Consider the following 14687-nt stretch of genomic DNA (forward strand, 5'->3'; position numbering starts at 1 on the left):
CTTGCTGGCTAAGTAGAAAGGGTGTACACAGTTCTCGTGAGTCAACGTGAGTTACCTGCTACCGAATGCACACATAATGCCAAGGAAGGGGCACAAAAGGGGTAATGCTCTCATCGTCACAGCAATGAAATGCAAATTAAAGCAAAAATGACTGAACTTGATTAGTGCCGGACATTCCCACAGGGAAACGCAAGAGGGCTCTGAGACAATCAGTAGTTTTTTCTGGACACAACAGACTTCTGACAGGCTGAGCCGCCCGCACTGCCCTCTCAGCCCGCCCCGTCTGAGGTGCACGGGCCGTCGGGAACCCACAGAGCTGCTGGGCAGGAGCGTGTGCTTGCGTCCACGGGCAGGGAGGGGACGTCTTGGAAGACCAGAGAGCCTGGCTGCGGGAGGCCCTACGTGCAGCAGTGCCGCATGTGGAAGTTGACGACGTACTCGGCGTTAGTCCTCTGCACGGAAATAGCAAAGGGCTCAAAGGGGTGGAACGTGAAGGCCACAAGGCGGCGCACTGTGTGGTTGATGGGGCGGCCCAGTAAGCCTGCCTGGATCTCAAACTTGAGCAGACCAGAGTCCCGAGCATAGAACCTAAAGAGAGAGAGAGAGAGAGACAGAGAGGACGGTGTCGATACCCACCACCACCTTGAGATGTGCACAGCAGGGGACTCCCTTACACCAGCCCCAGCGCGTCAGAACTGCAAAATCACCTTCGGCTAGTCAGCTCATTTTAGGGCAGGGAGATCACGAATTTTACTATGTTGTCCTAAGCAAATAGGTCGCTTCTCTTTCCCAAGACAGCCCTTCGCTACAACCTCAATTACAGCCTCCCCCTTTCCCAAAGCTATCTACCCCAAAACTGTCTAGGCGAGGGCTAGAAATGAAATGTGAGCCATGAGCCCTGGCCGGTTTGGCTCAGTGGATAGAGCGTCGGCCTGCGGACTCAGGGGTCCCGGGTTCGATTCCGGTCGGGGGCGTGTGCCTTGGTTGCGGGCACATCCCCAGTGGAGGGTGTATGGGAGGTGGCTGATTGATGTTTCTCTCTCATCAATGTTTCTAGCTCTCTCCCTCTCCCGTCCTCTCTGTAAAAAATCAATAAAATATATTTTTTTTAAAAAGAAAAAGAAATGTGAGCCATGTATGCAATTTAAAATTTCAGGTAGCCACATTAAAAAATGTTTAAGGTGAAATTAAGTTTAATAATATATTTTATTTAATCCAATATTGACATCCAAAATATCATTTCAATCTACAGTCGATATAGATTGAGATATCATACATTCTTTTTTGTACTAAACCTTTGAAATTTGATATGCATTTGACACTTGAGCAAATCTCAACTTGGCCTGGCCACATTGTAAGTGCTCAACAGTCACGTGTGGCTAGTGGCTACCATATAGGACAGTGCAGATCTACACTCATACTTGAGTTTTTCATTTTTAAGAATAAATTCTTTATTTTATTAAATTTACTGAGAATAAACTATTTTGAAAGACTCTTCACACACAAAAACAAAATACTAGTTTTTAATTTTTCATCTACTATAGTAAGATTCAAGATACTCCTCCATACCCGTTCTTAAATACCCATAATGCAAAGTAAGTGCCCTGTGGTCCTGAGAACTACAGATGATCAGCGGGGTTAGGGGTTAATTGAGGGAAGGTCTAGAAAATGAAGAGCCTGAATTAAATAACTACAATTTCCCCTTTGGGAAACAAATATATAATAGACATAAATATATTCATATTCTTTGACTCAATAATTCCATTTCCAAGAATTTATAACCTCAGAATTTAAATGAAATAGTGATATGAATAGAGATGGCTACTATAGCATTAGCTCTACCAGAAAAAAAGCAGAAAGAGGATAAATGCTCAGTAACAGGGGAAGAGTTAAATTAAGTATGGTACAGCTACTTGATGGAATAATATGCTGTCATTAGGACTGTAACTGTGAGGACCATGTAACAACATGGAAACCCATTTATAAGATAAAAGCCGACTACAAAGTATCATGCTGACCACCATACAATTGTGAAATGTAGACATGCATGCTAACAAAGACTAGAATGGAATACCCAATAAAGGTGTCATGGTATTACCTCTTCACAGGCTTTTAATATCCTCACAGTTCCCATTTTAAATTACAAGTAAATAAGAATTACAAGAAAAAACCCTGTAGTCAGGAGCAATGGCATTTCCAGATGTGTTAATTAGGTTAACTTTTCAAATTAGAAAGGTGAGGAAGTCAGAAAGGAGAGCAGTTTATCTCATGCTATTTGACCGTATCCAATGAGACCCACTACATGCTTTTAGTGTGTGAAAAGCACATTCACCTTACCCACATAGTCCCCAACTCACAAGAGGCTTATAATTTAAAGTGAATTGTCTGAGCTTCTAAATCTATCAGTTTACAGGGAATATGGCGGAATGATAAAGACAGTAAATACTATTCCAGGGATGCAATGAGCAAAATCTAATATGTGGGGGACTTTACAGGATGAGCAACCTGGTTTCCCCAACACGCTCGCTGCCAGGAAAATAAGAGGCAAACAGAATGTACAGAATAAAAAGACAACAAAATAGTGACCAAATGCAATGTAGGCACCTTGTTTAGATCCTTATTTGGAACAAACTAACTGTAAAAAGAAGACTCATGAGGCAACAGGCAAGTGTGAAATCTGATCAGATATTTGGGGTTCTCAATCAAGTTTTGCTCACTTTCTCCAGATGAAATAATGGTAATGAGGTTGCATTTTAAGTCCTTACCTTTTAAAAATGCATACTGCAGTATTTAAGAGGGAAGTGTTATGACACGTGGGGGTTGCTTCAAAATAATCCAGGGTGGCAAGTCGCGAGGGGAGAAAGCAGGTGGTGGAAGAAAGAGATGAAACAGCCCTTACCACGAGCTAACACTGCTGAAGCCGGGTGATGGGTGTATGGGGGTTCATTATACTCTTCTATTTTTTATAGGTTTACATTTTTCCAGAATAAAAAAATTTCAACTGGGTTTTGGAACTGGACTGCAATTGGAATGATTAATTGTACAGAATCATTTTACACAAGCCTGTTTAATACACATTGAAGCCGGATTATGAAATACTAACTACACTGTTTCTATGTGAAAAAGGCTCACACTCCACCTCTGGGCTCCAGGAACACCCAGCTGCCCTGCAACAGCCCCAGTGGTGACAATGGTGCTACCCCCCCAGCACCCTTCACAGCCCACTGAGCAACACACGCTCCCGACGTGGAGACAGGTGGGTCTGTGAACTGGGCGTCTATGAGGGGAGGGACTGACTGTCAGAGGTTAGCTGCACCCTTCTAGCAATAGCGCTGAGATATTTACAAGTACATTCCAAATCTACATTCCCAAATTCCCCAAATGAGGAAGCCTGAGTTTCTCTAAAACCTCCTGTTCCCCATATTGTCTCTGCTATCATTCCCAGTAGGTAAGTGGGGGGATGAAATCATTTGAGCTAGATAAAACTTCAAAGTCTGAGCCATACACATCATTATGAAATAGTATTCGATTACTAAATGGAAAAGTATGGTTTCCTGCCCTGGATGCCTTTAAAAGGAAACACGTACCTGAACTGGATGTTTTGGTGAGAAGCAGAGTAGGAGTTTTTCATTTATGAGACTACTGCCTATGTGAGCAAAGCACCCACCACATTACAGAAACAGGCTCCCCTTCCAATTCAGCCCATGAGCAGAAAGGACACAAGCACACAAAATGATGTCCAAGAAGAAGAGAGAGAAAGCGGGCATGACCAGCCCTTGACCCCGCGCTAAGAACTGCAGTTTGCCGCTGAGCAGAGACGCTGTACCTGATCGGGTGATCGCCACACGTCTTGGGCCGCTCCATGACTGACACCCACTTGTCATCGTAGCTGAAGAGCGACAGGTCGAGGTAGGGGCTGCCGCTGTAAGACTGGGCACTGATGGGGAGCTGGCCCAGCAGCCGGCGGACTGCCTCGGTGTGCCCTCCATACTTGGCGTTTACAATAGTGTCTTTGAACCTGAAAGAAAGCACCAGTGATGAAGGCTGTGTTTGCAGACACACGTTTTTTTTTAAACTGACAAACATTTGTCTAAAAACAATTCATTCTGCCAGTAAAAGTCCGGTTATTGACTGAAGTCAGAACTCACACGTATCACAAGCCTGGCTAGCTTCAAATACTCTCAAGAAGCAGAAAACAGAATTAGAAATGGGGAACATTACTTTAGAAAAGTAAAAAACAAAAAACAATAAAAGACTCTACACACAAGTTTAAAATGCGTCTAACTGGTGTGGTCAGTGTTCGGCTGCTGTCCGTCACTCTGGAACCTCCCTTTCCCGTCATCCTTGGAATTCTCTCTGCTGCTCTCCACTGTCCAACTGCACCATTCTTTTGTGTTTATTGGTAAAATACATCTTCCAGATGCTTCCTTAGAAAAGGTGCATGGGAGGTAATTATTTGAGACAGCATGTCTGAAAATGTCTTTGCTCCATTGATTATTAGAATTCTAAATTAGGAGTCTTTTTTATTTTTTTTTTGAGAAGTCTGAGGGCAGGATTTTAATGGCTTCAAGCTTTCAATGTTGTTGATTGGTCTGTCCAATGCCATTCTGATGATTTATTTTTTTATATGTGAGATTTTTTTTCTGAAAATCTTTACAATTTTCTCTTTATCCCCAATGCTTCGAAGTTTCATGATGACATGCCCTTCACTTTCTTGATTAATCCTTCTGGAATTTGCCAGATAGTGGATCACCTGGGCAAATCCTCTAACTTCTTTTCCATCTTTTCTCTCCCGTTTTTATTCTCTTATCTTTTTATATTACTTTCCGGGAGAGTTCTTCAACTATATCTAAGGAATTTTAAATTTCTAAAGTGTCGCTGTTCTAGGAATGTTCCTGTTCTTAAAGCTTGAATTATTTCAGTGACCACAATGTTGTTTCTTTATTCCGTTCGTTTTAGTTTGGTCTCTATACCTTGCAAGACAAAGACTTTCTTAAGTGACTCATGATCCTTGGTACCTTATTTTCTCTGAAACATGTCTTCTAACCGATAATGGATCCATTTTCATTTATCTCCACCAAAAGATTTTTGAAGACTATAAAATTGAGCATTTAGAGCCATGCGTTCCCAAGAAATAAAAAATAATTTTAATTTATATATACATTATATTTTTGATGCAGCAAAGTATGATAAGATGATAAATAAAATGTTACATTAGGAGAGGATTCTGTAGGGGAGATGACATAGATATATGGTTTGGAGGAAAGATTGTCATATGGTTTTCTGAAGTAAATGACTACTGATGTCACTGCCACAAATTAAGAAAATTTGAGAAAAATTAGGCCTGTGAAGCCGGGTGGAACAGCTTACCGGCGTTGGATCTGCCTTGCAAAATTGTTGCTGGAAGCTGAGCAGGGAAACTGGACTTCGCTGTGCAGGGTGGCGTTACGGAAGAGGTCACAGAAGTTCTCAAAGAGCTCCAGCAGCTCATCGGACGTATTCTCAAACACCGCGATCACCTCTGTTGTCACCATGTTGTACACCACGAAGAAAGATGCCTGCAGGGAACAGAGAGCGCTAAGGGGCAGCGGAGTAGAACGCCATGCCTGGCCAACGTCACTTGGCTGGAAATGCTGGCTACCCCGGGGAAACATGAACTGCCTCCGCTCCAGCACCATGGCTCCAACATGGCTCCCCGTGTTTCGGGGAAAGGGGGAGGCACGGGAGGGCTTTCTCAGCCAAGGGCTTCGTGTGGCCAGATGCCCCACTGTCTCTGTGCCGCCAAAATGACTGAACTGGCCAGCATCTATGTATGAAAAGGCTTTCAATGTTTCATTTCCAACTGTGCAAATTCAGTATTTTTCCTTCCAAGTGTTTACTCCCTACTTGCTCCCAGCCCACCCTGCGATGGATAAAAAATGCTTTCTTAAAATGCCAGATTTAATTTCCTCCCTGCGGAGAAAGCGATTTGCGGCCTGGGGTGGCCTGTTGGCAGATTATGTTCTCTTGTATACATACATCCAGCGGAAAGTTCAACTGAGGGGCACCTGCTCTTCCTCCTACTATTTCTAGCATGCAGAGAGCCGCCTTGCGTACGTTTTGCCCTAAAACTGCCCAGGCAGGTTGAAACCAAGCAGGGCACTGCTGCTGAGCAAATGAGAAATCAGAGAGGATTTTCCATTTCGGTCCTAAATGTTCTTTGAGCCCAGGCACTTGTAAGATACATTTGTGATTTATAGCAAATCTCAGAGGGGAGACTGACAAGCACTCAAATGCCATGAAGGACCCTGGGTGACAGGCCCTCTTCCTTTAAACCTCAGTGCCCTGCTCCGCGAACAGGAAAGTACCGGAACCCACCGTTTTTGTCAGCGAATGGAACAGTGTAATCCATCCGCAGCTTCTAATAGGACTCCAGACGTTCTCAGAACACTGAGATTAGTAGTCCCCCTCCTATGATTAAGTTTAAATCTCCATTAACAATTTCTGGTGCCATTTGGCTCACCTGTTTTACTAGTCATTAGTCCTTCCCAGAGCTTATATTACATGACTTTTGTGAACCCCTGGAAATTAAATTTGGCTGCAAATTAAAGAGGCTGGGGGGTAACCTGAGACTAATGCCCCTAATATTAGCAAGGCTTTGTTTGGATGCACTTCTTACTCATTAACCTTATTGGAACCCAGCAAATTAAACTGAGGAGGAAAAGACAGCGAGGGCAGAGAGACTGGGTTTAAAGTTACAGCCTCTGGAAAGCCAAGCACAGAGCCCTAGTGATGTTTCTGGCTGCAGCTTATTACAGCTTTCAGAAGGAAATAGGTCACGGGTTAGCAAAGGAAAAATGGATAATCTCAAAGGCAGCAATTACAGACATCTTATTCCCTCCAAAACAAAAAGGCAGTTCTAGCTCAGACGGACACAAACATGGACTGGTGTTCTTTCTGCAGACTGGGACAACACTTTGATCCCATCAGGGCTTCACCAGGATCTACCATCATCATGTGACTACAGAATTACACAAGCATCTTCTAAGTCTCCCTCCAGGACATCGGGAAACACAGGACAGGAGGCTACAGAAGTCGAGGTCTCACCGCCCATCTCCCAGGACAGTAAGATGAACTAGATGCTCCCCCATGACGGCTCCACAGGTGCCTTCATCAATGACCCGGAAGAAAGAGAGTCCAGAGCAAAATGTTCTCTAAACCACAGCACTCCCCATTATTTAAAGAATTCATAAACTACGACTCAGAAGAAAAATGTCAGACACATTTTACCCCACATGGCTGGTAAGGCCTTAGGAGAGAGTGCCCTGTACAGACTCTCTTAACGGTAGAATCAGCTGCAGGTCAAGGAGCGATAGCAAATTCAGATGACTTTGTGGTTTACTGGTTTGCTCTCTGTACAGAATGTGCAAACTAGCATCTAAGGAGACCATCTGGAGACAGGAGCATGGGGCAAAGGTACAGAAAGGTGGTCTCTTACTCGGTATGGAGAGCTTCTTAAAGGGAAATGCCCTTGCCCTGGCCAGTGCTGCACACTGATCAGAGTGTCGGCCCGTGCACTGTAGGGTCCCAGGTTCAATTCCCGGTCAAGGGCATGTACCTGGGAGGCAGGTTCAACCTCCAGCCCTGGGTGGGGTGTGTACAGGAGGCAACTAACTGATGTGTCTCTCTCACATCGATGTCTCTCCCCCTCCTCCCTCCCTCTCACTCTCTAAAAAAATCAACAGAAAAAATATCCTTAGGTGAAGATTAACAACAGAAAAAAGAGAAATGTTAAGATGACCCCAAGTTTCAACACGATGTTTCAATCCAAGAATCTTAAAGGTTTCCGTGCTCTTACCCACATCTTATTCCCGTTTGAGAAATGCCTCTCTCCCCACCAACATCTTTCACTCAAGCTGAAAAAGACCTCAGGACCTGGAGTCCTGATGAATCACTTGGGGGATCCAAAACTTGGGATCCTTTTGATCTCTTACTGCTCTACAACCTACCTTTCAGCACATGGGCAAGGTCAAGGTAACGTCATAAAACTTAACTCTGTGCAATGGACTTGCCTAGTAGTTACCTTTTAAAGAAGACTTATGAAGAAGTATAAGGGCATTAACCACTTAAGCAGGAAAGAGCGGCTAGATTTTCAGAGGGTCTCCTTTTTGCGTGTGGTGGGCTCATTCTTTCTGCCAGAACTAAAACAGCTGGACTAACAAGGACAGTCTTACAAAATCAAGGCAGGATTATCCACAGGCAGTCCACACGTTAACCTCGTAGCATTTGGGTTTCCACCTCAAGGGCACTAAAAATGTTCTGCCGTCCAGCTGGCATGGCTCCGTGGTTGAGCATCAACCTATGAACCAGGAGGTCACGGTTCGATTCCGGCCAAGGGCACATGCCCTGGTTGCAGGCTTGATTTCCAATAGGGGACGTGCAGGAAGCAGCCAATCAATGATTCTCTTTCATCATTGATGTTTCTCTCTCTCTATCCCTCTTTCTTCCTCCCTGAAATCAACAAAAATATTCAAAAATAAATAAATAAATAAAAATTAAAATGTTCTTCTGAAGGTAGAGGGAAATAATCACAGAGGTGACGATCTACCTGTCAATGGCTTGAGATTTAACTTCCATTTATCCAAAGAAATACATGTGGCCAGAGAAAACCAGAGCTGTTTTCAGTTTGTCTGGGCCCTAGGATCGCAAATATTGAAGATTACATGAAACGTGTATTTCTGAGAGGTTGGCTGTACACAAAGGGAAAATCCGTCACGTTCTGCCCAGGAGACTGGGGGAAGGGGGATGACAGGCAGGACAGCACCTCCTACCTGTGACGGGTCTGTGACCCGCAGGGTGACCACGTCCTCGCTCGTGTACTTGATGAACAGATGGTTCTCGTCCAGAAGCTGCATCTTCCACATGCGCAGCTGCCGCAGTTGGTCAAAATACTGGAAGAAGCGCCGCTTGGCCATCGCGCTCCCATCCTGCTCCGCCCGGCGCCACAGGTAGACGAGCAGCCGGTGCTTCAGGGAGTTGATGAAGGGGTCCCGGAAAGGGTTGGCCATGCCCGTCTGGCTGTCCCGCTGAACCTCCGGGAACACGGCGGACACCGTGAGCAGGTCGTCCTCATAGCAGAAGCGGCCGATGGTCCTCACGTCGATGAACGTGCCTTCGGGGGTCACCTGGAAGACGTGGATGGTCTGCTGCTGCACCGACAGGATGGCCAGGATGTTTTTGTACAAGTACAGCCCCTGGTTGTGAGACAGGACCACTTTGTCGCACTTGAAGGTGCGCGTGTCACACAGGCGGCCAGTGTGGAGGTCGATGATGTGGAGGGAGTAGTCCTCCAGAGGGGACCGCGGGTTGGGGGTCACGGACTCGCTGTTCCGATACACCTCGTAGAAAGGAGGGTGGGGCTCGTCCGGGAGGTAGGCGGCGGAGCCCACGATGACACAGCGGCAGTCGTCGGTGAAGAGGCTGCACTCCCGGTTCAGGTGCTCGCCGTTGGCCGCCACGTTGGTGATGTGCAGCAGGACAAAGAACCGCTCAAAGAGCCGCCCGCGGATGTTGACTGACCGCTGGTCGTTGCCATTGGACAGGATCTCCCCCTCGTAGCCCTGCAGCAGGTCCTCGGCCGCCTGGCAGCCCTGGTACTCGTAGATTTCGAGAGACGTCTGGTCCGAAGAGAAAGCGATGAAGTAGCGCCCGTCGGGTGAGAATTTACGCAGGAAACAAGGCGGCTTTTCCACGTTGACCACCGTGAAGTTGGGGAAGACATTCTGGTGGAACACTCGGACCTGGTGCCAGTGGGTGCCTGCCTTGCCCGAGCTGATGCGCCGGCGCTCCAAGCGGTGGATGACATTTTGGTTCTGGATTCTTCGAGGTTTGATGGTGGAAACATGATGATCCATTGTCACATCTCTACACGGAGAAGTCAAGCAGAAGAAAACAAAACGGAAGTTACCAAAACCTATACAAGTCGAACAGATCTCCCTCCTTGTACCCGGCATCCAGGAGCTCCCAAGATGAGAGGGATCAGCATTTCCCCTTCTCAGGTTATAAACAGGAAGTGGTCCTGACATTTCTGAGTCTAGAAACAGATTTGAGAGGAGGACCTAATTCAACTGGAATATCTTCAAAACATGCTTAGCTGTTGGGAACAATCAACAGGGGGAAAAACACACCTACATCTGCATGAAATCTGTCCAATGTAAGAGTCACATTCAATGTACACTTATTTAAAAAGTCTTTATTTATTTATTTACTTATTTAGTATTGGGCTCTTAAGATGTCCATACTACCCAAAGCAATCTACAAACTCAATGTAATCCATATCAAAATCCCAACAGCATTTTTTGCAAAAAAATAGTAAAATGCTTCCTAAAGTGCACATCATCTCAAGGAACCCCAAAAGGCCAACAGTTTTCTAAAAGAAAACAAAAGCAGAGGACTTACACTTCCAGATTTCAAAACACATCACAGAGCTAGGGTCATCAAAACAGTGTGGCACTGACAACATACCAATGGAACAGACGAGAGCCCAGAAATACACCTTTGTGTATATCAGCCTGAGAGTCAGGAAGTTCAGAGAACCCTAAACGTAGATAACACACTCATATCCTCCTCTTCATGGCACTTGCCCTGCCTGCAACTTTATCTCTGCACTTGACTTAAGTCTATGGCGTATGTAATGAGCGCGCGCCTGCCCAGTCCATACAGACATTACGATCTGTATGCCCATCACAGTCCTGGGCACATCTTAAGCCTCCTCTCCTGAACGCTGGGCCTGCCTCACGTCCTCAAGTTCTTTGCCAAGTCAGGGACCCATCCGCACGGGGCTGTGCCCTCTACCTGGGATGTATTTCCTCTGGCCCTGGCAGCTGACGGGTCACCACCTCCAGGAAGTCTTCCCTGACCACCCGACCTAAACCTGGCCTCCCATTAGATTCGTGTCTGCCTCCTCCAAAGGAATTGTTCCCATTTGAACCTGTGCGTTCGCTTGCATGGCTCTGTGCTTAGAACTGGCGCCCCGACTCAACCGCACGGTCCAGGCAGGAAATAATCACTTCTGCTTAAGTCCCCCGTTTTCTCGGGGCCCCGCCCTGGCACACCGTGCCTTCTGCGGGTCATTCAGGGAACAAATGCAAGCCTGGCTGCAGGGGCCACTGGCTCCCTTGTGGTCCTCAGCAATCCTCCTCCCTGGGCTGGCTCTCAGTGTCCCCGAGGGCAGGTGCACACATCCCTCAACTGCTCGTGACGGCTTCCAAACCTGCCAGGACCGAGGGGCGGGTACACCCCCCCAGGGGGCGCCCCCGGAAAGAAAAGCCAGGGGCGGGGCCTCAAGGGGAAGGGCAAGCTGAGGGAAGGCGGGGGCCGCAGGGCCTCCCCGTCAGGCGGCGGCAGCCCCGGGCGGTAACCTGAGGCGGCCCCGGGGAGGGCTGCACGGGCTGGGAGGCCGGGCTTGGGAAGGAGAGGTCCTCACCTGTGGGTCCCGGCTCAGAGGGCCGGGGTTAGGGACCCCCAGCCGGCTCTGCGCGCGCCTCCCCCGGCCCCGCCCCCGCCATGCTTTGGGACCCGGCTCCGCGACCTCAGGCCCTCGCTTCCGGCATCCACCGGAAGTGCGGGGTAGCGAGAAGCCACGTGGGGATAGCGCGCCGCCCAGCCGGGCCTGGGAAGCGCTACAGCGCACCCTGGTGTCCGGAGCGGGGTAGAAACCAAAGAGGCCCAGTGACTGCCAAGGAAAAAATTCACTCAGCTCCTAGCAGGGCACCCATGGCAATGTCTCTGCGCCTGCTGGGCACCTTTGCAAAAACAGGCATAAAAGCCGGTGTGGCTAAGTGATTAGTGTCGGCCCACGCACCAAAGGGTCTCGGGTCTGATTCCCGGTCAAGGGCACATACCTGGGTTGCAGGTTTGACCCCCCGCGGTGGTCAGGGTACCTGCTGGAGGCAACCAATTGAAGTGTCTCTCTCACATCAATGTTTCTCTCTCTCATTCTCTCCAAAAAAAAAATAATAATAATTTTTCACCTTTTGATTAAATGCATCGTTTCATTAGCTGAGGAACCTAAGTAACTGAATGCTTTTGCTAAAAAAGTAATCCAATATTTGGATTGGGCTATGCCTGAAGTCAGTGCCACAAAGACAGAGACCATTTCTGTATTGCAACTATTGATCCCCGAGGGTTAACACAGTGCCAGGCACAGGGGCACCCAAGAAAGACGTGTTGAATGGGGGTGGGAGCAGCCGGGGAGAGGTCAATGGGGGGAAAAGGAGAATCATGTAATACTTCAAAGAATTTAAATTTTAAAAAATATATTTGCTGGACCTAACCGGTTTGGCTCAGTGGATAGAGCGTCGGCCTGCGGACTGAAGGGTCCCAGGTTCGATGCCGGACAAGGGCATGTACACTGGTTGCGGGCACATCCCCAGTAGGGGCTGTGCAGGAGGCAGCTGATCGATGTTTCTCTCTCATCGATGTTTCTAACTCTCTATCCCTCTCCCTTCCTCTCTGTAAAAAATCAATAAAATATATTTAAAATATATATATATATATATTTGCTGAATGCTGATAACAGTCTTTTGTGCGCAGAGCGGTGCCTCGGTGGTGGGGTCACCTTCAAGCACACCAGATGTTCCATTGCGATTCCACCGCTCCTCAGCCCGCCTCTCTCCGATGTTCCCGTGTCTAATGCCCTGCCACTCCTCCCAATGTCCTCGCACCCTGGGAAGAACACTGAGTCCTGAACCGCCGCTGCACCCCCTGGCTCTGGCCTCCTTTGTCCCTCTCAGGAGTCCCCGAGTGAGTGGGATGATGGGGGGACGGGGAGGGAGCTGAAGGACTTGAGAGCTTTCCTGCCACTCACTCCAGTCCTCCTGTGGCTCGTCTGCCTCGGCTTTTAACCACTCTGCCCGCGATCCGCATTAGCCGCGAGGAGAGGGCGTGGGAGCGCGGCATGAGAGGCTCCTGTTCTGTCTCCCTTTCTAGAACAGGCAGGCCGAGCTCTCTTCACCTCTACACGGTGGCAGACATGCCTTGCCCTAAGTATTACACCACCCCCACCCCCATCACCACCACCACCACCACCACCACAATCCTTTCATCCAAACAACTGCACCACTGGGCACATATGTACTGTGTGCCAGACCCTATGCCAATCATTTCACCTACATTCTCTCAGCTAATCCCCTAGCTGACGCAGTGAGTTAGGTATTATTATCCCCACTTTACAGATGCAGAAATTGAGGCTCAGTTCCACTTGATGCCCCCGCCCCCCAATCCTATATTTGCTTGACGAGACTCACTTCATCATGATAAGCTATTTGCAGGAAACGCTCGGTTTCTGCTTGCAGTTCTTCAGTCTTCAGATTTCAAACCCAAATTCGTATCCACTGTCTGCACAGGTGCCTTCCCACCATGCTCTTGGCTAAATGCTCCCTGCCCCAGGTCCACGTATTTCTTTTTTTTTAAATAATGTCTTAAAGTATGTTTTTATTGACTTTAGAAAGAGAGGAAGGGACAAGGATAGAGAGAGAGAAATATCAATAAGACATCAATTAGCTGCCTACTGCACGCCCCCTACTGGGGATCGATCCCGCAACCCGGGCGTGTGCCCTGACCGGGAATCAATCCATGACCCTGCTAGCGGTTCTCAACCTGTGGGTCACCTAAGACCATCGGAAAACACAGACATTTACATTACGATTCATTAACAGTAGCAAAATTACAGTTATGAAGTAGCAACGAAAATAATTTTATGGTTGGGGGTCACCACAACACGAGGAACTGTATGAAAGGGTCGCGGCATTAGGAAGGTTGAGGAGCACTGGTCTAGTGCCTAGCACATATTAGAGGCCGCCTAATATTTATTTGCTGAACGAATGAATGAATGAGTGAATGAATGAATGAGTCAAACCGTGTGTCTGGTGCTCTCCTCTTCCTGGATGTGCCTGGGATGTGGGGTAGGAGGGGCGGAGGAGCGGCAGGGAGCACTGCAGCATCGTCCTTCCTGTAGCCGGAGCTGAGCCCTGCGGAGCATGTCCGTGAGCCAGGGGTCCCGGGGCACCTCGGGGCCCCGCTGTCCCACCTGCTCCGCTCAGGGCCGGGATAGAGGAGAGCGGCTGGAAATGAAAGGAAGAGGCTGGGGGCCAAGGAGCCGAAGCCCAGGGAACATGAAAAATCTTCGCTGCGGGGAAAAGCACTCTTCTTCCCATAAAAGCAATGAAATTAGAGGTAATTGTGAGACACCGAGATTCGATCAAACCCGGGAGGCGCTCAGGTGAGGGGGGCCGGGGCTGGAACAGCTGGTCCCCCCGCCAGTGCCGCCAATCGCCCTCCGTCTCCGTGACTGAACAAACAGTTCCTTGGGGCCCCGTCCCCACACTGCCCTGTAATGGGGGCGGCTGGAGGAGCTGGGGTGGCCTGGCCCCCACAAGGCACAGGCCTCCTCCCAACCACTGTCCCAGCCTGGGTCCTGCTCAGAGGGCAGGAGGCTCACAGGGGTGGCTAAGCTAGGTTCACCGTCCTGCCTACCTTAGGCCACAGGCACCAGAGGGCCAGGGAGGAGCCAGAGGGTATTGGAAGGGAGGGACAGGGCAACATATGTACTGTATGTGATCTGCATACAGGGCAACATATGTACTGTATGTGATCCTTCTCCCCTTCCACTCCTCCTTTTAAAAAAATTTTTTTATTGATTTCAGAGA

The 14687-nt window shown here is 48.2% G+C and overlaps 1 protein-coding gene across 4 annotated transcripts in view; it reads right to left on the reverse strand.

The window, feature by feature from the left end:
* Positions 1-14687, reverse strand: part of DET1 (DET1 partner of COP1 E3 ubiquitin ligase) — a 40378-nt gene continuing 25691 nt past the window's right edge. Inside the window, exons 1-5 of one of the 4 annotated variants that reach the window (XM_079763939.1) lie at positions 11465-11576; positions 8811-9903; positions 5371-5558; positions 3827-4018; positions 1-588 (exon numbers count right to left, since the gene is read on the reverse strand). In XM_079763939.1, coding sequence (XP_079620065.1) covers positions 399-588; positions 3827-4018; positions 5371-5558; positions 8811-9893 — 1653 coding nt within the window. In that variant the 5' untranslated portion in view covers positions 9894-9903; positions 11465-11576 and the 3' untranslated portion in view covers positions 1-398. Of the gene's footprint in view, positions 589-3826; positions 4019-5370; positions 5559-8810; positions 9904-10833; positions 10879-10969; positions 11235-11464; positions 11577-14687 lie in introns of those variants that run through there. The other 3 variants (XM_079763941.1, XM_079763942.1, XM_079763940.1) reach the window with 3 other exon arrangements.

Source organism: Cnephaeus nilssonii, assembly GCF_951640355.1.
Source record: "Cnephaeus nilssonii genome assembly, chromosome: 24".
NCBI classification, from domain to species: Eukaryota; Metazoa; Chordata; class Mammalia; order Chiroptera; family Vespertilionidae; genus Cnephaeus; species Cnephaeus nilssonii.